Here is a 23828-nt window from a genome sequence, read left to right as displayed (position 1 = left end):
TCGCTGATCATTATCGATTCCGTGCTCTCTCCCTTGGCAAGCTGGCCCTCGAATTGTTTGTCGGCATAGGCGGCGCTTAACGCGAAGTCTTGCAAATGAGTTGGTCGTTAGGCCAGGGGCAAGATAATTAGGGCAGGAGGAGCAATTTTGACCACTTGCGAGTACAACAAGTGTACATGCGCGGTTCGGTCGGGGAAGGCCTTCGCTAAGTTCGACTGGAAGCTGCTTCAATCTCCTCCGGAACAGGCAGAGTCCCGAATGGCCGCAGCTTTCTCCACTACCCACCTTTCCCCCTTCTTTAGCGCCTTGCAGCAGCAGCCTCGTGGGACAAGGGGTAACCTAGGCAAGCTGCTTGGTAACTTAGCTGGTGTTTAGCTAGTGTGATTGTGATTTGATAGAGCTAGGTTTTAGCTGCCAGACCGTTTTATGCCAGAACGATATCCCGTGTTCTATATAATAGTAGTATCCTTTTGCTTCTTAGCCGTGATAGGCTGGCGAAGGTGTAACCGAGTCTGCATAATACCACATACATAGGCTTTTGGCCAGGATGTCTCAGGGTCTATTATTGGAAAAAAAACAGGGACATATACCTAAGGTAGCTAAGTATCATGTATGTATGTATGAATAGCAAGAGGAGTTCGCTGTCGGCGGTGAGACATTGCTTCGGTAGTAGAGTTGACGACAGCCGGGTCTCGACTCGGCTCCACAGCCTAAACCCGCATGCACTGTCTAATGCAGTTGAAGTCACTAGAGAAAAAAAGGAAAAGAGAAAAAAGGGAAGAAAAAAGAGAGGGACCGTTTCTAGGAATCCAGACAGTCCGGAATATGCGGGCAATGCGGGATAATCGGGAATCCAGATCATAGGGCAACTATGCAGCAAATGTACGGGGTCGAATATAAACGCCAAATCGGCCAACGATGAATCGGATGTTGAGCCTATAGACCTGACGAGATACGGACTGCGCCGGTGGTGGAACCGATTGGAGCCCACTAACGGGGGATAGGGCGGAAGATAACAAGGTGGCCTGTCGGAACCCTCGTTATGATGTGATGTCGACTTCAAAGTTGCAGAGCCTTATTCCCCGACTTCGTTGTTCTAGCCAGCTTGGCGCGCGGTCGTCGATATCCGGCATTACCATCGTACATATATGATATTAATGGGGTCTCTAAGAATGACATCAGAGCCTTGGAACCATGGTAAGTCTGAAACAAGAGTCAAATATGATTCGGTAATTATTACAGGCACATAGTTGAAGAGCGTACGTCGTATGTTGTGTAGGTTAAATTAGGGGTGCCGGATGTAAAAAGACAATTGAAGAATTAACAATGCGCCAAAAGTCGATAAAGTTCAAAAGTTAAAGTATGTAGTAAGTACTTCCTACATACAATTCGAAACTTGACAGCCGATTGATACGGCGTGCAGATCGACCAAAATGCCACGTGGGGAAGTACCGATTGTGTGCACCCTCATGTAGGATACTTTAACTTAAACCTGTTCGAGCCTGGATGCGGGTGTAGGTAATTAAGTGCAGTTGCTGACCTAAGGATTGGCCGCATAGGGTCGCTTCCTCAATCTTCGTGGTTATGTAAGTGGCAACTTTAAAATCTAAAGTTTATGGGTATATCAAGACGTTCGACGTAACTTCCTTCCTGTTGAGATATATTGGATGCGACGTTGCCTATCTGTAAAATGTAAATCCAAAAGTCCTCCAGTATCTCCAATTGCTAATCGGAAGATGTCTAAAAACAAAACCTAACTTGAACAACCTACCTAGTCAACATCTCTAATGCTATCACCAACCAAGCCAACTTCTCAGCATCATCCGTTTGCCTACATGTACATATGTATATATCTCCTAGCTCCGTGACCTACTAGCTAAGTACGGCACGAAACATCATGACAGAAAAAAGCAAAATCAACCACTATTGTCCAAATTTGGTTGTAGTGCTGATTCGAGGTGTTCCCCACAAGGAATGCTATCGTCATATCATTCAGCCACAGCAAGCGTACATGGCATAGGTATATGCAGCAACCCGGCATACCAGGTTACAGGTTAGTTACCTGTTCACGCAGCGATTAATCGTATGTGTTTCCTTCAGGGTTTTACAGAATAGATCCAGATCCGGCATGTCTAATTGGTACGGAGCACAAGCCCGCGGCTACCACGGGATCGCTGGTCGCCAATCATGAGACTTAACTCCGGAAGAGCACTACTCACCGAAGTTGGGAGAGATGGCGGCCTCTATCTTTAGGGACACCAATGCGTATTGATGCAGCTTGCGTCAAAGTGTCGACCACAGATGGACAGGGAGTTTCATTTGCCCAACCTGTTTAGGCCTCGATTGCATGTAATCTGGCTTAACTACGTCAACCAGGTCGACCAAGCCCGCCCAGATCTTCGCTGAAATTCACCGCGTCTGATCGGCTTGCCATTTGAGAGATTGCATTCAAGGCATCTTGCTTGCTATACGCCATAGTTAGACAAATATGCGCGGTGCCTGGCCGCGATGCCCAGTTTGGCCCACGTATTGATGCTCTCCTTGGTTTATTCCGTTCCCGACATCCGGCTTATGTTGTGAATTCCGGGCGCTCCCGCTCGCTAGCTCCCGCTGCCGGGCGAGTCTCGAGCCTGAGAGGTACCTACCTACCTTAGCTACGAGGCTCTGTTTACAAGCTAGGTATGCCACTCCATTTAATTGTAATCCGCTAATTATCTACCTACCAAGGTATTTAGACACGAATACCTACAATAATAGGCAGCTTCGGCGAATGGCCTCGAATTGGATAACGCATCGTAGTCGACCGCTTTGTTGCGTACCCCTTTCGAATTGCATATCACCAAGGTCCTGTGGCACCCTGGCTTCATTATTCCCGGCAGGTTAATGTGTCGTTGTAAAGCCAAGGATATTGCTATTATTGTATGACTGACTCACCGGAATTGCTCTATGAATCATCCTACATCGGAGGCATGACGTGCGGTTGGGTATCTACGTTTCTTTTTTTCGATACCTGTCCTTCCCCGATTGTTCTGGTGAGGCACGGCGATCCAGGTGGTCAACCATCTAGTCAGCTTACCGCATACGACTCAATATTCCAACTATTCCAACTTCAACAATGACGCCCGGCTGTAACTAGCATGGTCACATGCCGCCTCTACTCGACAGCCATCGGATCGTAACCTTCCACAACACGGTTGGCACTGTCCGGTAGCCGCAATTTTAGCTTGAGCAGTCTAGCCTCGATCTTCAGATCGCCGACGACAACACGCTGCTTATTCCGTTGACCGGTCAAGTTATCCCAATGCTGGCGCTTATATTAATTGTGTTTTCTTTTCGACTGCAGGCCAAGATCCATTTAGAGGGCTGTATTACGCGACTAAAGAGACGGACGGCGTCGATGTCTTTGCATCATTCGCGCATCCTTGCAAGTGTTATCTACCTGCAGGCTGTTCAACTCTAGAGCCCGTCACGGTTGAGATTAGGGGAAGCGGTTGTGTCAACGAATATATCGCCTTGATGCCGCGACCCGAGGAAAGATTATTGGGCAACGGTGTATCGGGCCGGGACTTGAATCCGATCTACACACGTCCCGCCGTGCAGCTGCAGTGTGCGATATGCGAGGTCCATACTTGGTGACCAACCTCTTGTCCTATCCCAACTACCTACCTAGGTACACAAGGTTACACACGAAATTTGCGAACCATAATCGGCATCGACTATGATTTACTGATGGCGCAAATGGCATGTTCGTTTATCGGCACATACCATTTCATTATAATCCTTATTGAATTCTTTTTTGGGGGGTTAAGTTTGGTCAGGTAGTCAGACTACCTATTACAGCGAGTGACCTTTTTGGCTTAGAGATCCATATGCGCACCAGCATTCTCTTATCGAAATCTGCGCCTTCGAATTACACTACATGGTCCCCTTTCCCCGCAAGTCGCGCGCCGTATGTACCTGCGACATTTTTAGTTAGGCGCATGGTATCGGAGACCTCAGCGACAAGGCGCCGGGCTTCCGGGATTCGCACCCGCGTTACACGAGCGCCCCAATGTCTTGCCTTGGTTATCTTGTTGTCTTCAGTATATGGAAGATTTCCGCAGGGCATTGGAGAGGCGTCGGTTGTGCTTCGGCTGCATTGTTGATGTGATATGCTCCAAGCATCATGTGAGCAGTTCAAAGGATGGCGAAGAGGCTCTTAACAAGACTAAACAACTTGATTCCCGAGACAGGCTCAGCAATCCCGCTTAATCCGGGCTGTCTCCATTGTGGACATCGGCGAGGTGCCAAGGTAGATGGTAGATCCTTGGGCTTTGCCATAGCAGGTTGACCGCTTATAGCGATTTCGTCGAATCATCTCCCCTTCGTAACAGTCTGTTGGAAATAATTCAAAGATATGACGATTTGTTCTAGACCTTATTTGGATAGTACTAAAATAAGCGGTGCTGATGAACCAAATATACAGAGCTTTCGGGCATAGGCTGAACAGCCGAGGTCAAATATTGACTACTCTACTATCCGTAAAGGGAAAGCGAGGTACTCGAAAAGCGCCTAGTCGTCGCTAGATTAGTAATATTGGTCATCTTTTCGAGCAATTCAAAGCTCACCAAGCTTGGAGCCGTGCGTCGTTCACCGATTCACCGAAAAACTCGAAACGTGTTGAATTTGGACGATCCGAGAGCGAGGCACGGGCCGCCTTCTCCAACCCCCAAGGGTAAGTAAGCACCTTAACCAAGACTTGGGGCCACTACAACGTGAGTGAAAATTGCTACCAATGGATAGTGACTTTTTCGATCCGCCGATAAACGGCAAGGTGATTACGAGGTCTCCTTTTTCTCCCAGTCACAGTCACGGTCACGTTCTGATGAAAGTATAAAGCAATAGTTTTCGACCAAAGCAATCACCAAGCTTCAATGGGAAACCGGATAGAAGATCTTTATCAACAGCCTCGTCTTCCCGGTGACACTGCTCTTACTGGGTTACACAAAGAATTAGGTCTGCCAGTGCCGCCTGAGACCCCCTTGCAGCTGGGCAGCCACGCGCACCTCGTAACGAGAAAGCTAAGGTAATGCAGCAAGCCGCGACCAACGAGAGAGTCCGGTCACATATCATAATGTGAAACCACAATGCAAACTGAACCGGCCTGAGTTACATGAACCGAAGGGTCGGCAGAAACCCATAATATCATATTACCTAGCATCAGTGTAAAATCAGCTGAATGTCCTGTTGACGTTCGGCATCGTCTTGTCATAAATGACAGAAGCATGTCTTGCCGGTCTCCAGGAGGCCTCTTAGCCGTTCCCAACAAAAAGCCCGCGAACTGTCTGCATTAGCAAAGCTTGTCTTCCCGCGCCCACGCCCAATAACCCGAAGTCGCATGACCGGGGAAATAACGTGGGGCACTAGTGGGAGCCTTCACGACGTTGCGAATTGCTTTTTAAGCCTCTTAAGTAAGGGGGGTTGTTAGCCTCGAATCTGAGAATGTTAAGAGGGGAGACTAATTGCACGTCATCGGCCGGATAAGACGATTGTAGGCAGGGGTTCTCCTCAGACGATCGCCCAACAGCTGTTGAAGACATGCTCCATCACCTCGCGAATATCCTGTCTGGCATTCAATGTGTCCTGGCGCTTCTGCACCTCCTCGAGCACCTGGCTCGTAATCCTGGCATTTGTTGCAACTTTCTCCATGCGAAGAATCTGCGATTTGATCCACGCTCGCTCGTCTCCATCCTTCTCCTCGGATCCCCACATCAATAGCGGCCAGAGCATATTGACCGGTAACATGTCCTGGGAATCCCTATCGACGAGCAAGTTTGCCAGGTTGCGAATGGTATCGATCGACTCGATCGTCTCTTTTGTAAGAGGAAGCGATTTGTATGCAACCCTATGTAAATGAATCTTACTTGCATGGTAGTTGGACAAAAAGGTCCGAAACGCCCTGGAGATTGTGAGGGCAAGATTTGACGAGACGTGCGGTGCCACTAGGAGCCCGGCTGCTGCATAATCCATAAGCGGAGGTCGGGCTTCATATAATTGGCGGAGATCTTTTGAAATTTCAGCCGCAATACTCATCACCTCAGTCTCATCTTCCACCGTACCTCGGCGCCTGTGGAAGGGATCTAGATGTGCAATTCTTCCGCTAAAGCTCTGCACTTTCTGGAAGAACACGATGCCTGGTTGGTACAGGATATCGAACAGCACTTCTTCGATGTCCGTCTCAGGTTGGTCACCGACTCCTAGCTCTCCTCCTTCGAGACTGCCGGGTGAAGCGTATGTCAAAAGCTTCTCATCGATTTCAGATAGGAAAAGCCCCTCTCCACCGGCAGATACTGCCCTGGCATCTATCATCCGGATCCACGAGAGGAGCCGGACCTCGACGGCCCGAAAATGTGCCTTATCCGATGATTGGTAGATGTCAAAGGCTCTTTTGAGATTTGCGTGCAGAAGCTCATTTCTTCCTTCGAGGAGGTCCGTGTAACTAAGAAAGAAAAGAGTCGCAAGCATGGAGGCCCGACTGTGAGCTTCGTCTCTTTGTTGGGGTGTATGCCCAGCCTCATCATACCTGGTTAGCTCAGCGACGGTTTTTGCATAATGCTTCTGTGTAGTATCTGCTAATCCTTCACCTTGTCTAGATAAGAGAAGCGAGGAAAAGGTCAGGATGGCATGGCGTAGTATTGACGACGATCGGGACATGGATATGAGCGTCTGCCGCATAGACGCCCACTTGCCCTGGGTCTCGACTTGGGCGATGATCGGAGGTACTACCGACTGAACAAAATAATCCAGCAGCGCCCGGTCACCTGACGGGATACTAGATGAAATAACATTGTCCTCCAGAATGGGATATCCATCCGAGTTACTTGATATGGAAACATCAAAAGTATTCCCCATAGGAGGCGAAAGGTTTGCAGAGAACGACGGAGTCTACTTGAGTTAGTGTTATCCATCCCTCCTCATTTCCCCCAAGTTGAGGGAGGAGGGCTTCGAAAGACGCCGACGTACCATGGTTGCATTTGGTAGAGCCTGATCTATCACGGAGACGTCTTGGTTTCCCCAAGTTGGGGGTTTCCAAATCTCTGATCCATCCCACATGAAACTCGCATAATTGAAAACATCATCAAACGATTCCTGGGCAGAAGAAGTTGAGAGCTGTGCTGAAATCTCGAGAGTTCTTGGGTTATTATTGCCATCAGACCTCACTCGATTAGTAGGTAGGGTGCCACGAGGGCTATTCGCCAAGAGGGTTGAATTAGATGGCCTCCATCTACATTCCAAGTTCAAGCGGGAACAATGGCCACAGATGGGACGAATTTCATTACAGCGCACTTTGCGACGCCTATACAACCAAGTTTTATTTAGCAGGGGATCATCAGTTGATAAGCTACCGCTGACAGCGATTAACAGACGACAAGCTGCGAAGATAATACGCGTGTGACACCTACCTGCAGGTCATACAGCCGTTCTTGGATCTGGCTGGCCTCTTGACAGGAGAAGTCGGCTGCTGCGGCGTTTGTGAGCCCGTCTGCTGCATCTTTCAGGTTGCAATTCATAGCGTGAGGATTTCAAAGCCAGGCCATCCTTACACGAGTCCGACATTTGATAATATTGCATTTGATGAAAAGAGGTCGGGCAAGTCGGGGTAGTGTTCCACATTTTCGTCTCTTTCCCCTGCCTTTAATATGTATACAAATCCCCACAACCTCTTCTCTTTCTCCACATGTGCTTTAGAGCTGGGGAGTCTGGGAGCCTGGCAGCCTGGGAGTCTGGAGACCCCAGCAGCCCAGGTAGGAGGTGCATTGATTAAGTCTTGGCGCCACTGATCGTACCACTTCCAGGCCAAATTCCAGAGCCGCGGTTCGATACCCCCTGGCCAGCCGTAGCGAGGTTCTTGGCTGGCTTTACATGATACATACCTAATCTAGCCTAACATACAGAATACTTGCAGCGCCAGACAACCTAGCATTCATTAAACGAGCGGTGGCGCTACAGAAAGTTATAATCTACGTTCAGAAGTGTTCGACGGTTGACTTTATTTACAGACCACTATATATATACCTACCTATGGATTCACCAAACTCGCCTCGACGCTTTCCAAAGGCCTTACTATCTCAGTGATCCAGCTTTGTTTTTTGGGGTCGTCAAATTCGGGGTAAGGCCGCCGGCAGTGGCAACTAGCTTCCGGATATCCCAGATATTTAGCGACGACCCATTTAGTCCCGTTGATCCCGCCCTTTCCGAAACCCCATTCAACCCCAGCCAGCTTGATCTGAGCTTCAGCAGCTTCACCGAGTTTTCCTTGGTTGTATAGATCGAATAGTTGCACGCAAGCCTAACGCTGCTTAGTAACGTTTCGAACTTCAAGTAAAGAAATACTTGTTGTCGCGTTGGGGACTCACTTTAGGGTATAGATTGGCAACTCCAGTCACGGAGCCAATTGAACCCACCGTCATTGCGGGGATGAGCCAATCGCTCTGACCCGCTATGGCGGCAAACTCGCTAGGTTCGTATTGGGCCTTGATCCTGGCTACCTTTGCGATACCTCCACAAGTCAGCTTGACCCCTACGATGTTGGGGTGAGCCCCGAGTTTGGCCAGCATCTCCGAATTTACGTCTATACCGGCGGCAACCCCGGGAAAGTTGTAAATGAGGATCGGTATTGGACTCGCATCGGCAAGCTGTTTCCCCTCGTCAGCATATCGAACGTCCAACCGGTGTAATATCGAGGGGTCTTGCTACCTCTGTAAAGAAGCCGGTGATTGCGTCTTCGTTCATCGCGAAGTGAAAGTAACTCGGGCATAGCACCAATGTGAAATCGGCTCCGACTTTATGGGCTGCTTCTACGTCGGCTATAACGTCTTTCGTGCTCTGCCCGGTACTTCCGACCGTAATCGGTAGGTCTGGCCGGCCGGCCTCTGCTGCTACCTCTTTCGCCAAACTTATGAGTTGGATCTTCTCGTCTCTCGTCATGGTGACGGCCTCGCCATTAGTACCTGCTAGGACGACTGCCGTCTTCATATCAACAGACTTGCTCTCAAAAACTGTTTGCCGTCGAGACACCTACTTCCATGGACCCCGGATTTGACGAGAAAAGAAACATGTTTCCTCTGCAAATCCCAATCGATTTCTTGACGCGCATCGTTTTTAAACCACGTCAGGCTGGGCGGATGAATACCCGGAGGAAATGGGCGTGACGCCGGCATGATCTTACGATTCCACAACTTTTGTTCGATATTGCAAAGAAAGAGAAAATACACGCGATAATTGCGGGAAAGTGCAGAGTCTACTGTTTTTTCGAGTCACGAGAAAGCTAGGAACAAAGGTATTTTGTACCCAGCCGCTTCGCGACGGCTGGGACGCCAGATCCACCGTATCTGCGGGGAGGCGACATCACACAAGCCTCATCTCGTTAATCTATGACCCGGAATCGTGTTTTAATGCACATCGTGGCGTGTTTTCTACGAGATCTATCGGTTTTGTGGGGGTTTGAGGGTGAAGGCGACGACCTTGGCGAGTGGCACCCCCGTTAGCGTTACCGACACACTGGGGAAGCGAGGCAGGATGCCGATTTGCTAAGAGATGGGTCCTTGTCGCCTAATAACCATAGTGTTCATTCTCAATCCGATTTCACATTTCGCATCATACTAAACTTTTCATAGGGTTTTTTTTTTTTTTTTTTTTTTTGGAATAATAGTATCGTTGGGGGTTCAGGATATCATTTTTAGCAGTTTAAGGGGCGGAGATGATCGAGAGAAATTCGACCCTCCTCACCCTACCTAGGTAGGTAGATTAGGTAGGGTCCTGGTAATATCTCGGCATCGTCTCTACTTACCTGCTACAGTGCGTGTCAGCAATCCACTTACAACGAGAACCGGGTAACCGGTAACACCATGTCCAAACAGTGGTATGTTTTTGAAAAATCTGGAAACATTTCATCAGTATTATTCCCCATCATACATAAGTTAACTACCTATCTAACGAAGGAAATAGTTACCGATTCACGAATTCATGAAAACACTATATCTGCCAAATTCGGACCTATAGCAAATATCATGATATAGCAGCAATATTCGTCTCAATAACTTAGACTTTCCCGTTTAGGCCAATGTGCTTACGGGGCATGATATGATCTCTTCTAATATTGTACGGGCTCTATGTTCATGATACTTTGTATCTACATAGGCTCTACTTAAGGCCGAGAACGAGTGAGAATGCAGCCTCCTCACATGTCAGCAACTTCATGATTTCAAAGTGTCTTGAAGCAGTCATCTACTTATTCCCGAATGGGGACCTCATACGTGCAGCCGGCAGCGCTAGCACCGCATTGCATTCCCGCAGCGGATAGGGCAAGCCTTACGTACATTAACTAACTTGCTGGTGGTGTGGAGCGAATGCGGTTGGTCGACGTCGAGACGCACACCTTATATAAGCTGACTAAATTGGTCGTCCCTCATGGTGGGCGTGGGAGCTACGCCATAGGGCGGAAGAGTACGGATTGGTCAACCGCCATGTGAGTAAGAAATACCAAAGCGCGATTAATGATCACAGGGCTGTACACAATTCGTGCCGGATGCATGCTTGGGAACACGGACTTGTAGCACTAGTAAGCTACATACGGGAAGATATTCCGGTCTATTGGATGACGTCCATCTATCCGACTCCTATAGGACGACGGGCTAAGGGAGGGCCCGAGCCATAGTGTGTACCTGACTTAGATATAGATTATAAGTCATATTTCTTACTGACCTATTATTTTATACCAAGGACAATTATCTTGGTGGAAGACCAATTTTCGATCACCGCGATGTCCTATCACTATACCTAGGTATCCAATGCACTTCATCACATCCCAATTCGGTATAGATTTGACCTCGTATCTTGGGAAGTTCTAGACTGAATGATCGTCATGGGGATAGGTTCACTGGGTAGCAATGGGAAGAGGTATACAACGACATGTATACTTTTCGTCAGTTTTTTTTCTTATTTCTCTCGACTCACTTTTCTGTCGTTTTCCCCCGTCGATCCAATATCCGAGCGATTAAGGATCGGACCGCGGGTCTTAACTGGATATCGAAATGCCAATGTTACACTCGAAAAGCGACCTTACTAAGATATGCAAAACCGACAGTCTGGATCCCGTCCGAAGGGTCGCCCTCTTTCTTTTTCCACTCGCTCCCACCCCTTCCACGCACCGCAGACTAGCAATCCCGCGGTGAGAGGGCGACAGCTCCCGAGCCTGACGAGTCTGATCTGCATGGGTTGAGAAGGATGGGATGAGCGCTAGCGCACGTCCTCCGACGCAGGCGAAAGCCTGCTGCTGCTCGCTGCTCGCTGCTATTGCTGCGCGACCCCGTTTACTGGACCGGGCCGAAAAAAAGATGTTCAAAGCCCAGATTCCAGATTTACCCAGTCCCCAGTTCCCAGTGTCGTCCCGCAAAACAATAGCCCAATGCGCGTTGACCCCTCGCGAATCTTCTTTATGCGACCCCCCTTACCCTACGACGTCGCATTTTTGCCCATTGCTTTCACCTATCCCGTCCTACCTAGGTAATCGGAGAGGGCACGCGCCCCCCTTTTTTCCTGTTTTCCCAGAAGGCAATATCTCATCCTCATTTCTCCCCCCATGCCCGCGCGAGATTGCGTAAGTGACGGGGCGGCGTTGATCATACGACCGTGCTACGCGGTTGCTGCTGCGTGCCTTTTTGCCCTGCCTGCCTAGCATCTCATATACCTAGTCTGGATAGGTAAGGTCATGTACTTAGGTATGTATTTACGTATGTATGTACGTATATACGTGCGCAGATTTCTCCCGTTTTCTGGAACGGGGGCGTATACCTTCGTCGAAGGATGCAGCATCAGCAGCTAGCAGCCAGCAGTGGGCGTCGGTTGTGCGGTCTTGCCCCCCTTGTCACGAATCCGTTCGCCGGCGGGGTGGGTTCTGGACCCTGCATCACCTGCGGTCGATTTATCTTCTTTCCTTCCTTCGTACTCGCAAGATTTGCTTCGCTTAGGTTTCTTGGGTACGAGGCACATGTGCCGACTTTGTTCCCCCTTGTCCTCCCTTCCCTCCCCAAAGGACGGTACGGGAGGCCTCAGACCCATAAGGCTGATAGTGAAAGGGAACGCCAGGGGGACCTCCTGGTCCGCTGCTACTTTCCTATATGCAATGGCGGAGCCAATGGCGATGCTTGATAGGGCGTCGATACCTGCGGCTCGACCGTTGCGCGCAGGTAGCTCAGTGGTTGCCGGTGGGGTTTGGGGGGAGGGCTCCGTTCCCTTACCGCCCTAAGTTGTCCGATTTTGGGGATCGAGAGGAGCCCAGAGGAAGGACGCGGGTGGACGCTTTGGGACGTCATGATTCACGGCTGACAGGACGCACGCAGCTCGAACCAACGATAGATGGCATAGTACTGTATACTCGAGCTATAATGCCTACCTTGTCTATAATCGAATAACCGAGAGCGCGTATCGCGGAGTGATCAGGAGAGCTTGCAAGGTACCCTCGGAATCAGCCGTGGGCGACGGCTTGACTCACTGAAGATATCCCGGCGTTAATCATGACGTTAGGATCGGCGACGTGCTTCAGTAAGTTCATGATCGTCGGTTGGCCTTCGGCGCCATCCATTGATGTGTGCCCATGCTGTATGACATTGGGCTTACAGACATCATGAGGAAATTGGTGATCAGTAATTAATTACAGAATTTTACAAATCCTCTAAAGGAGAGTGAGCATCAGGCTCTCAGTCTTATTCGTTAGTATTAGGGGGATACGGAAAATAGGAGGTTGAGGGGGCTAGGTTGTGTATCTAGGTGGCAGGTATATACCTCCCTAGTACCTAGAGTACTTATGTTATTCACATAGAGATGCCAATTCTATTAACCCTACTAGGTTCAGATAGTTTTAGGAGCGATCTAGCTTCTAAGTGATTAACTGTAGTTTCTCTTACTCGACTAATATTTTCGTAACCTCTACTGTAGACTCCATACGTAGACTAATTCTATAGCCTTGGGAAGTATGATAGTGGCTTCAAGATGAATCATTGAGTCTTCAGAAAGGTAAAGATATACTAGAAGATATACCAGGCTATTTCATTCTCTCTGCCACAGAATCTCGTTTTCGGGGAGTTTATAATATCGTAGAATGAATGGATGCCGAGCTTTCAATTGCAATAGGGGTTATCAAATTCCGCTGAATCGACTTCTATGTCAAGAAACAATACCCGCATAGCCTCTTTGAGGTCTCTAGCTATCCAGTTCTTGTTATACAGTAACAGCCATCGTCTAGATTAGAAAGGATAAACACTCGGTTATTTCGCTAGTCTTCTAGCTGTCTGCCTGTGATCATGTCGTTCTCGGCGAGTCTATATCATGCCTAAGCATCAATTTCATATCCCTATTAGACTAGGGACTATTCTAAGCCAGAGGCTACCGTACCTACCTAGGTAGGTAAGCGACTCTGTGCCAACCCTATGAATCTTGTAAGAGACCATACGAGATAATCCGGTAAAACACAATGTTAAAAGACGTAATCATACAACACGTATAGTTGGACATTCGGTATAGCTAAGCGAACCCCTCCAAACTGTACGAACACAGTTTGACTTGTCTCACAGATTTCCGCTGATGGGCTCGTTGATTGTAGGGCAGTTATATGATAATATATCGTTATGATGGGTTGAGAAGTGGCGTTCAATTTAGTAAAGAGAAGGAATAATAGCATGGAAAGCGTCGAACCATAGGAAGTTTATGGCACCTCAAGTAGATATTCGAAGTGTTGACCTTTGCCATAGGTCTGGTCTGTTAGAGGAGTAGTAGCTAGGATTGAATTTGGCCTAGGAGAGATAGTGGAAGACCTGTTGGCAGCCAGCCACCGAGCGGAATAGATGAAAGGTTCTGACTATATGTTTACCGCGTTCTCTAGGTGAGGAGTTTAGATCGCCTTCCGCAACGTCGTTCTTCCCTCGCTCGTCGGTTCCACCTCATGTCAACCTTGACATACCAAGAAGTCAAAACCGAATCAAATTCGCCTCTCCTTAGTTCTATATGGGATGATACCAGGAAGTAAATGGACCATGTATGTCTTAGTACTATAGACGTTTCTCTAGCAGGTCTGACCGAGACAGTGTGTCATATGAATAGAACTTGGAGATAAGGCTGATAGATATAGAATACGAAGCGTAATCCGATTTTGGGCATACAACCTGTCATTACGACGTTGGTAGATTTCCTCGATGGTAGTATTGCGCATTATATTGATGTGCTGGTGAGTGGGTAGTGGTATTTGGGTTCTCGACTCGCTAGGCTTGGATGAGAGTTCATTGCCGCTGGCTGATAAGTATCCGCGTCGTTTCTATGGTGCCACGACGTGTGGTATATCAACTACGCCGCTGAATATATGGAATTGCCAATTTGGAACTGTAGAGGGCTTGCGTGTATAGAGAAAGGGAAGTGTTGGGTATCAACACGGGCGAAGCGAAATGATAGTTCCTGAAGTGTCACGGTAAACCGCTAGTAATTTGAATAGATAGCATGGTATTCATGCCCCCATAAAGCACCCATTAACTGCATTCCTGTATCTTCCACTTCATCATTGCTGACAATACCGTGGTCTAGATGGGTGATAGGTGAATTTCGAAATAGATGAGACACTGGGCTAGTTATTATTCGAGAATCTTAATTAGAAAAGCAAATCCCGCCGTTCATAGAGATGTGCCCAATTATTGCCAAGGGAAATTTCGTTGTCCCGTTGACTAATAGTTGCCCATAGGCGATGTTAAATACCTAAGGTATACGCCCAAGTGTAGGTAACAGCCCACTGACATCCACAATAGCTAGAGTCTAATTAGCTGAGCAACTCCGAGTCCGGCGAGCAATATTGAATTATTAAAGATCGTTTGAGAAAACTGTTAGTTAGGTGGATCATCCTATGATGTGTTTATCATGGAGGCTAATTCGTGGCTCAAGGGCTTATTCTTGAGGTAAAAGTTTTCCGCATAGTACTACATCTTCTCCAAGAGGCATCCAGACTGTGCTGGTAAGCCGAGCTACAGCGCTCAACTTACCGTCCGGGCTAGTCTTTCGGAGAGGGGAAACGAAGACGCTTCCCTGGCCAAGCCAGGTCGGTGCAAGCGTTATGATAACCGAGTCAACTAGGTGCGAATTTCCGTGTGAAAGGAGCGAATTTATCACCTCGCCACCGCCCTCGATCATAATGCTCCGCAATCCCTCGCTTCGCACAGCAGCGAGGATAGTGTGCCAATCGAAACCTCGGTTACTTAAGTCCGTGTCGGAGTCCTGGCTTTTAGGACCACTTAGGACTACAAACTTCCCGCCGAGATCTTCCAATAACTTCCTTTTGCTCTCCGGCGGCTGCGGCACAGCTGTGATAATATATGGGGCCTTCCCTTTTCCTGTCCGAGCTAGCCGCATAACCTTGCTCTCAGAAGTGAAATCCCAACGCAATTTCGGATCGATAACTATTGGCCTTGGATGGTGCCTGGTGAAGGTGTGCTGCGTGTCGTCGGCGGTGGATTTCCCAGCCAGTCCTAAGAGCGCGCCAACGCCCGCGGTAGCAGCATCGGGCGAAGTTTCTAAAGCTGGACACTCCGATGCGAGACGGGAGTTCAATCCCGGGTCATCGGCAATAGCTGTGCCAACTCCAACGCAGATGGCGTCGTGGCGGCTGCGAAGATAATGGGTCATGGCTTTTGATTGGGGCCCGGAGAGGGCTGTCCTGATACCCGGTCCGAGAGACAGGGCCGAATCGAGCGAAGTGGCATACGTCAATGTAACAAACGGCAAATCGGATGACGAAGAGATATCATCTTCAACACCTGTTGCTGGGGGTGGAAGATGAGGCTCTAGAGTCTCCCTTTCAGGTGACGGAAATATTAATGGAAGCTCAGCCATTGGGATACGTTGTCGGAAAATCCTTCTGTAAAAACGACTTCACTTAATCTAGAACTCTCTATCCGTATCTTTGAGAGACCAATTATGACTTCAAGATGTGGTCTATAGTTGGATGAAGAACGATATGAAGAGATATGAAGTTGGCTGCTAAGTAATATCCCCGTATTATGCATTTCTCTAGGAACCAATCAGCTTTCGCGTAGGGTCCATTTCATTACCCTTTTGGTGCATAGATCAGTTATGTGGGCCTCTATATGCACTAATAAGGATGTACATAGTAAGTTATTGTTCTTCAACCAACATCGAATTTCTAAGTCTATATGTATAACAGAAATAGAGTCGGTGAATGGACTTAAGTTTCTCATGAATGTGGGAAAAAATATACGGTAAGTACATAAAGCTTCTGATAATTAGAAATACCAAATTGTATCTAGTGATTCATTTCGACCAATAGTCGTTGAACTTGTTCCTCCACAAAAGAATGAGGCGTAACAGTAAGGGCACAGCCACAAGCGTATTTCGGAAAGTGGCGTAAAACTACTGTAAGACATACATATGTACAATGGTCACACGTACCCCTGTCCGTAAGTTAATCTTGCGACGTAATTTGTTTGATCCATAAGTGTCAAAGAACTCGCAACCGTAATATTTTAACAATCGTCCCTTTTGAATTCCTTTAGCTTATCACTCGATTATAACATACCTCTAACTATCATTTCTACCAATTCTTGCTAGCCAAGACAATTCCGCACCACCTACCTACCTTCACCAACTTGCCAAGCAGTGACACACTACGCGTCCTAAGAAGCTCCGCCACAGAACTTAACCACGTCCTCTCGGCGCCAAACCTCGGCGCCAACAGTCCGGTTCGCAGCCGACTATCCGAAGGGCGCATTATTTGTATTACCTACCTCAAAGAATCGACCCAGATCTTTTCCCTTCTCCCGCCTTCGCCCAAATAACCTCTCCTTCTCCTTTTACGCGCACGCATCGCAGATCAGTAAACGCGAGATCGACCTACCTACCTAATTCGACAAACCCAAAACTTCTTCTACTACCTTTCTCCGTTCACATCTTGATCTCCTACTAAAGCACCAACCACCACCCTCAAAAATATAGCCCGGACCGCAACCCTCCGGATCACTCACACACACACGCGCATACATACATATCTACACATACGCCCATAGCCCATAGCCCATACAAACCCGCATCCCATCCACCAACCATGTCCGGAAAAGACGACCTCCCGCCAGCCTACGGCGAGCGGCCCCCGCAAGCCCCGCAAGCCGCGTACCAAGGCTACCCGCCCCAGCAGCCGCCTCCGCAGCAGGGCTACGGACCGCCGCCGAACATGGGGTACTACCAGCAAGGGCCGCCTCCGCCGGGAGGCCAGTACCCGGGGGGCTACTACGGGCCGCCGCCGCCGCAGGGGGGTTACTACCAGCAGCAGCAGCCGTACCCGCAGGGCCAGTACCAGCAGCACCCGCAACAGCAGTCCTCGGGGGCCGACGGCTGTCTGGGCGCGTTGCTTGGCGCGCTGGCGTGCTGCTGCTGTCTAGATTGTCTGTTTTAAGGGAGAGGGGGGTTTCTGAGGTAACGGTGTTTCGATACCCTGAATAGGTGGATGGTGGTGAAGGGATAGGATAATGTGTACTGCCTACGAGAAAGAGCAGAGGACACGCGATTGATTTGAAGCTCAGGAGAAAGAAAGAAAGAGAAGAAAGAGAAGAAAAAGAAGTAATGTCTTTGTCTCGCGACTACTACACCACGAGCTCGAGAGGCGGGCGACTCGACGAGTCGCATTTTCGACGGACAAGGATGACCGTCACCATGGATACATTCGTTATGCATATTGGACTTTTAACACCGGAGCACGGCGTTGTGGGATTGCGTTGCGCATTTGGGTCGTTTTGTAATTATAAGGCAAGGCATTCTGCTACCTATACTATGGGTGGGTAGTCCAACGCCGACAATCATGTCAAATCAGCTACCTGTAATCAATTCCACGTGATTACTACTTGCTTGCTTGTTGCATGCATTCTAAATGTCACATTCGTCTCTTGTACAATATATTAAATCGTATCCAAAAGAGTCCCCTAACCTATGCAGTAACGCCCTCGGCATGCCCATTCGTAAAACCGTTCGCCCCATTTGTATGACCATTCGTCTCACCCGCGAGCGTAGCGTACAACTCGTCGAACTTCTCCTGGGCCTCCGCCACACAATCGTACGAGTAGATCATGTGCTGCGTCTCGGGGCTGGCCCACTTATCCGGAATCGGAGCCCCCTTCTTAGCCTCCTTGAACTGCCTATCTCGCTCCTCCTTCGCCTTGCCCTCGCCCAGGTGTAACGTCCGCGCCGACGCGGCCGCTAAATCTACCAGTATCGACGTCCGCTCCTTCCTCAGGAGTTCGTAGACTTTAAGCGCCTTAGATAGGGCCTCCTTATCAGCGCCGCCGCCGGGCGCCGAACTCACAACCTCCGCGAGCACGGCGGCGTCTTCGATGGCCATCGCGGCACCCTGACTCAGGTGTGGCAGTGTAGGATGGCAGGCGTCGCCGACGAGGGCGACGCAACCCAGGATCCAGCTATCAAGAGGCTTGTGGGAGCGTAGCCTCCACTCGCACACCTCACCCTCCGGGACCATGTTGAGCATCTTGAGGACAATTGGGTGGAAGTCACCATACACCTTAAGCATGGCAGGCTTGCTACCGCGTGTCGTATACGTAGCGTTGGTCGCTGCGGCGAAGTTGACGTCGGGCTGGCACGTCGATAGGTTGTAGATGGTCTTGTTGCTTATAGGATACGCCACGATATGTCGCTTCTCGCCGATCCATCGCAGCGCGCAGTCGGAGTCTAACAACTCAAGGAGATCCGGGTCATGCTTCATCTCCTCCCGTGTCAGCATGATTCGGTACGCGGCTTGGCCCGTGTCCTCGACGTCGGCCGTAATGTTTAGGCCCTTCAATAGTCCGGTTCGCACGACGGATTTTATACCATCTGCACCCAGAAGGACGTCCGTCTCCACATCGTATGCCTCGGCGTTGCGCGGCTGTGCCGTAAATATGACCTTATCTGGGCCGAAGGACTTCACGCCGGCCAGCGAGGTCGAGAAATGGAAGGTGATGTTGGGTTCTTTCTTACACCCCTCGTATAAGCCGCCGGCCAGAGACGCTCGGTGTCCAGTGCAGTGGGGATATCCGTACTTCTCCTCGATGTCGGGCATCTCGACGTGAACGAGCTCGTGGTTCGACGATCCTTCGCGGATACTGGAGGATTTGATGTTGGTAGCTTCAGCCAAGATGCCGTCCCAGCAACCCCAGCGGTCCAACACCCGGGCCATGTTCGGGGCCAGTTGAATACCCGCGCCGACGAATCCCAGGTTCGACGCCGTCTCGTATACGTCGACGTGCTTAAATCCTTTCTTGGCGAAAGCGAGGGCACAGGCAAGACCGCCCATACCTATGGTGAGGCGACATCAGTCGTTATACGATTAGTTTCGTGTTGTTTAACTCACCCGCGCCAATGACGGATATCCTTAAGTCCCTATAGTCCGACATATCAACAGTCTACAACGCTCTAACTCCAGGCCAAGACCAAAATTGAGTATATTCAAAACGTCGAAAAGCCGAAAAGTGTTTGTGGTGTAACAGCAAAGTGTGCCGAGTGTCGTCAGGCCAGTTGAGATGTTGGGTGGTATGTTTGATATATTTGATATATCGCAACGAATGAGGACGACGTGGAAAGCGGCTGGCACATTCTAGGTAACGAAGAGCGGCTCCTTGGACAGGGCCATTACCCGTGTGCTATTTCAAGCCACCTAGACATTCTGCCGCTCATCACCCTTCTTGAGTTAGATAGTTATCCCGAGGGTGGTTGAGGGAATAAGAAAAGCCTAGAATGTACGTCGCATATCCTAGTTCGCGAACAGAGTGGGGCCAATTGATTGCCGGCTAATGAGGGGGTTCTTTCCAAGCACTCCGTACCGCCATAGTCCATCGGCATTAGCTCAGTCGGAAGACAGGGTAGTATACGGTAGTAGGATAATTATTTCGCCTATGTGCAACTGTACTCGTTCGTCCTTTCCTTCGTCTTATAAGAGTACCTAGTAGCACAGATACCTGTGGGCCTCTCTTCATTCGTACGCGTGGCTCTGTGTGATGTTAGTGACGTACGTGATGCTCGTGTGAAACTGCGGTGGACGATTTAAACTCCGGACATGACCACTCGTCTCTTTTTCTTTCAATATTATATCATCACGACTCGAATCGTAGTCATTGTACGATTAGTATTATCCTTAATCCATACCGCAAGAGAGAAATACTATTGGAATATATCAGTCATAACTCATTCATGACTTCATGGTTTCGGGATAAGTAGGTACCATAGCGGGAAAATACGTAGCCTAACAATGATTTGAAAGTTAAACAATTATTGATATACCTTAAGAAATTCGAACAATCATTGGAAACTAAACAATCATTGGCAATATAAGAATTATTACTCGCATTGACAGCTGGCAGGTGGCTGCTAGGCTAGGCTCCTAAGGCTGTTAGCCAGGTGGTTTATGCGACAATAAGGCCGACGATAGATTATAGTCCCCCTACAACCCACCTACTACCTCATAACTTTTGAACTTTTATAAAATTTCTAAAATTTCTAAGGTTTTAGTATTTTTAGTATTACCTGCCCCCTCTTACTTGCCCCTCTTATCCGTTCCCTTTAGCCCCTCCTACCTACAACAATAACAATAATAACAATAGTAACAACACTAAAGTCAACACTTGCAAAAAAATTTAGGATTTTTTTTCCTTTCTCACACACATCATCTACTACACATAAAAAACTTGGAATTTTTTTTTCTTCCCACACACACACACACATACATATACACTTACCTCCTACATATACACCATCCATTCGCATAATACTTTATATTTTTTACTAATCCTGATATACTAGGTCATCCTGATACTAACGCCAATAGATCTGTAGAGATCAGTAGTAGGGTGCAGTAAACGTGTACACGCGTAGACCTGTAGGACTTTAGATCTGTTGACTAGTAGGACCGTAGATCAGTAGACCAGTAGACCTGTAGAACTGTAGACCTGTAGACCTTTAGACTAGTAGGACTGCAAACCTGTAAAATTGTAGCCTGTAGACCTGTAGACCTGTAGACCTGTAGACCTGTAGACCTGTAGACTCGTAGGCCTCGTCTCCGTCCCTGCTAATAATAGCAGGGACGGGGACGAGGAATAAGAGACCCACCTAAATACACCTTCCAATGGATGTTTTGACCTTCCAATGATTGTTTGAACCTTCCAATGATTGTTCACACCTACCAATGATTGTTTACTTGACAATTATAGTCAAATGAAAGCATTATAGTGATAATGGGCTATGGTTTTCGCGGAAGGTAAATCATTGTCCGATAGCGGGGGTTCCCGGTATGGTAGGTAATTACCAATATACTAGCTCCGATTCATTCCTTGTCTTCGGGAAACAGTAGACAATGTTGTGATACAGAAGGCGCCGAATGCAAATCCTACTTCGGCGCCACATACCTACCTAGATAAAAGCATGGTAAACAAGTTTTCTAAGACAATCAGCCCATCCAACAAAAACCATTATGAGTTACGTATATCGTATACCCTTACAAGTTCTAGCCCTCTCGATAGAATAGTTGTAAGAGGCTAGAGACATAAATCCAAACGTAACAATGATAACCCGCATGAATCCACCTAGTAAACTAGGAAAGGACGGAGGTCACCCGTTAACAAGTGTCCCCGTTATGGCCGTAGTAATCTATCGAGCCGCATTGAGACTTGTATCGGATCAACAGTTCAGGCTTGTGTGATCACGATGTCAGGTACCCGCTTCGCCGAATCGTTCTCTGTCGGTTTAACATCCTTGTCCTTGCCTTCATCATCATCTTTCGGTTGCGTAGCCATGTACTCGCCGTCGTCCTCATCAATGTCACTTGGATCTGATTCCAATGATTCTTCGTATTTGAACAACTTATCAACCCGGACAGTTCCCATCCCAGGTCCCAGCTCAATTTGTCTGCTGTTGCCCATGGCACTCTCGGGCAATACTAACTCTTCCTCGTCCGGGAAATCCAGCACCCTACAACATGGCCGAAAATCTTGAGGCGGCATATCCAAGGTTGGGCTCGATGGGCGAGGAATAAATTCCTGCTTGGCGATGTCGTAGAGTCGATTATCTATTTTTCGTGCTAAATCCAGGCACACATTGTCTTTCTCGTCGGGATTCTTATTTACTTCGATAATCTCCCGAAGTTGCCGCCCATCTAATTCCCATAATGGCGAGGATTGGGGCGTCACACTCCTATGCGCAAAGGTGAATTCCCGGTCTCTCGAATTGGTCTCATTGTTGTCATTATACGATAGCAGAATGAACTCGACCAATACTTTTCCCACTTTTCGACCGCACGATCTTGCAACACGTACACCTGCTTCTTTAAACTCCATTTCCTTGATCTTCTCCGGGACTAGGCGAGCAACTAGCTTCGAAGCACCCTACTCCTTCTTTATGGCTCTGCTGTCTAGTCCGAGTACACGTTCCCTGAGGACGACGATAGGTTTTCGGAGGAGCAAAACGCCAGCCGCGCAGATAAAAGTTGCAAAGAGTTGCCATGAAAACCACAACAGGGAGGCACCCCAAGGTGCAATGAACTTGAGAAAGTCTTCCACTTGGTAGTGGTCCTCCTGGCCCTTTATGAAGTAAAGCTTGTTCGGCTGGTAGGAGAGCGATAGGTCGTCGATATCGGGACTCGGTCTTCCATTTAGGATAGGTCTGTTGTTGCGGTCGGTAGGTTTCCGTTTCAGCTCTAAAACCGTCACTAGTCTTACGTTGGCCTGCCATAGCGAGAACGGCACGAACCATAGCGTGAATTTCTGGCGAATTGAACAGTATAGAAGGTCATTCTTTTTGTCAAAGCCTAAGAGATTTAGTTACTAGACCAATTATATATATTGGTTACAACGTGATCTTACTAGCCGAATCGATGGTAAGCTTGATATCCGGACTCAAGATACGATACCATTGATAGATGAAGAATATGAACCAGCGGGAGTTTATGGTCTGATTGATCAAAGGGATTTTGCGATCACCAAAGGACGGAACACGGCAAAAAGGGTGGATGAAGTAGGCATCGGGTAGGAAATACTCCTCTAGAGCATCAGCTTGGTCTTGACGGGACTGTACCGTTAGGGCGCGGATAACACGTTCAACCTGTGCTTCGGGATTATCCATTTTGGGTGATTCGTTTTCTGACAATTGTTACAGTCTCTTGAGTTCTCGAGTTCCTTAGTTGAATTAAGTTGCTGGCACACAGAACTGGGTGTATATAGGTCGGAAGATTGTTGTTGTGAGAAATAAAGAGGTGAACTTAAGAATGTAATTGTTTCCCTAACTCTTACCATGTATGTAGAACATCATGATGTCATAAGGTCTTAGTCGCGGTTTCGCTTGGCATGTGAAACCATATCAATGAGAATAGAGGAAACTACGACAATAATTCAATCCTTCGTAATATCTGTTATATTTAAGTTACGGATAATGGGAACCACAAGGAAGTTTACTAGCTCGAATTAGCAACGTCACGGCGTCGCTTCTCCAGAGAGACTAAACTCAAAGTCCGAGCAACTTTAATAGAACTACATTCTTAAGTAATTGTTACATACGTAGCACTAGCGAACAGGTTATAGCTTTGTCGCTTTAGAGGAATTTAATCATGTAGGTAACGCTTGGGAAACTACGAAAATGCATACACACAAACACCATGCAGAAACCATGACAATCACTAATTTCCCCGATGCCACGTACATTCATTCTCCTCATACGCCATGCTATGTATAGTTTAACAAATAATACAGAGATGTTCCAATATATCCCAT

General features: G+C 48.2%; 8 protein-coding genes across 8 annotated transcripts; 1 reads left to right on the top strand and 7 right to left on the bottom strand.

Moving 5' to 3' along the window:
* Positions 1 to 111: 111 nt before the first annotated feature.
* On the bottom strand, positions 112 to 997 carry F4807DRAFT_41768 (uncharacterized protein). The gene is made up of 2 exons (XM_047997261.1): positions 591 to 997; positions 112 to 348 (listed from the first exon to the last, which is right to left on the bottom strand). The coding sequence occupies exons 1-2, from the start codon at positions 860 to 862 to the stop codon at positions 228 to 230; spliced, it is 393 nt and encodes a 130-aa protein (XP_047855389.1). The 5' UTR covers positions 863 to 997; the 3' UTR covers positions 112 to 227.
* Positions 998 to 5547: 4550 nt separating this feature from the next.
* On the bottom strand, positions 5548 to 7531 carry F4807DRAFT_451100 (fungal-specific transcription factor domain-containing protein; the record flags this gene model as incomplete). The annotated part of the gene is made up of 3 exons (XM_048000206.1): positions 5548 to 6831; positions 7003 to 7336; positions 7443 to 7531. 3 exons carry the CDS (start codon positions 7529 to 7531, stop codon positions 5548 to 5550), a joined length of 1707 nt encoding a protein of 568 aa, XP_047855388.1.
* Positions 7532 to 7856: 325 nt separating this feature from the next.
* Positions 7857 to 9543, bottom strand: F4807DRAFT_41704 (dihydrodipicolinate synthetase). Its single transcript, XM_047997193.1, has 4 exons — positions 9062 to 9543; positions 8737 to 9002; positions 8397 to 8675; positions 7857 to 8329 (listed from the first exon to the last, which is right to left on the bottom strand). The coding sequence occupies exons 1-4, from the start codon at positions 9198 to 9200 to the stop codon at positions 8060 to 8062; spliced, it is 954 nt and encodes a 317-aa protein (XP_047855387.1). The 5' UTR covers positions 9201 to 9543; the 3' UTR covers positions 7857 to 8059.
* A 4797-nt stretch (positions 9544 to 14340) lies between these two features.
* On the bottom strand, positions 14341 to 16085 carry F4807DRAFT_41483 (dihydrofolate reductase). The gene has a single exon (XM_047996994.1). The coding sequence runs from the start codon at positions 15904 to 15906 to the stop codon at positions 14965 to 14967; it is 942 nt and encodes a 313-aa protein (XP_047855386.1). The 5' UTR covers positions 15907 to 16085; the 3' UTR covers positions 14341 to 14964.
* Positions 16086 to 16967: 882 nt separating this feature from the next.
* F4807DRAFT_41420 (uncharacterized protein) lies at positions 16968 to 17717 on the top strand. The gene has a single exon (XM_047996949.1). The coding sequence runs from the start codon at positions 17135 to 17137 to the stop codon at positions 17480 to 17482; it is 348 nt and encodes a 115-aa protein (XP_047855385.1). The 5' UTR covers positions 16968 to 17134; the 3' UTR covers positions 17483 to 17717.
* Positions 17566 to 19469, bottom strand: F4807DRAFT_466759 (FAD/NAD(P)-binding domain-containing protein; the record flags this gene model as incomplete). Its single annotated transcript, XM_048002420.1, has 2 exons — positions 17566 to 19371; positions 19427 to 19469. 2 exons carry the CDS (start codon positions 19467 to 19469, stop codon positions 18011 to 18013), a joined length of 1404 nt encoding a protein of 467 aa, XP_047855384.1. The 3' UTR covers positions 17566 to 18010.
* Positions 19470 to 21305: 1836 nt separating this feature from the next.
* F4807DRAFT_41407 (uncharacterized protein) lies at positions 21306 to 22654 on the bottom strand. The gene has a single exon (XM_047996936.1). It carries the CDS (start codon positions 22398 to 22400, stop codon positions 21753 to 21755), a length of 648 nt encoding a protein of 215 aa, XP_047855383.1. The 5' UTR covers positions 22401 to 22654; the 3' UTR covers positions 21306 to 21752.
* On the bottom strand, positions 22254 to 23432 carry F4807DRAFT_41398 (uncharacterized protein). Its single transcript, XM_047996928.1, has 2 exons — positions 22926 to 23432; positions 22254 to 22870 (listed from the first exon to the last, which is right to left on the bottom strand). The coding sequence occupies exons 1-2, from the start codon at positions 23182 to 23184 to the stop codon at positions 22449 to 22451; spliced, it is 681 nt and encodes a 226-aa protein (XP_047855382.1). The 5' UTR covers positions 23185 to 23432; the 3' UTR covers positions 22254 to 22448.
* Between the last annotated feature and the right edge of the window lie 396 nt (positions 23433 to 23828).

This window comes from Annulohypoxylon truncatum, assembly GCF_022578515.1.
Source record: "Annulohypoxylon truncatum strain CBS 140777 unplaced genomic scaffold F4807scaffold_11, whole genome shotgun sequence".
Taxonomy (NCBI): domain Eukaryota; kingdom Fungi; phylum Ascomycota; class Sordariomycetes; order Xylariales; family Hypoxylaceae; genus Annulohypoxylon; species Annulohypoxylon truncatum.
Note: the sequence above shows the minus strand (reverse complement) of the source record. Positions and strands in the feature narration are given on the sequence as shown.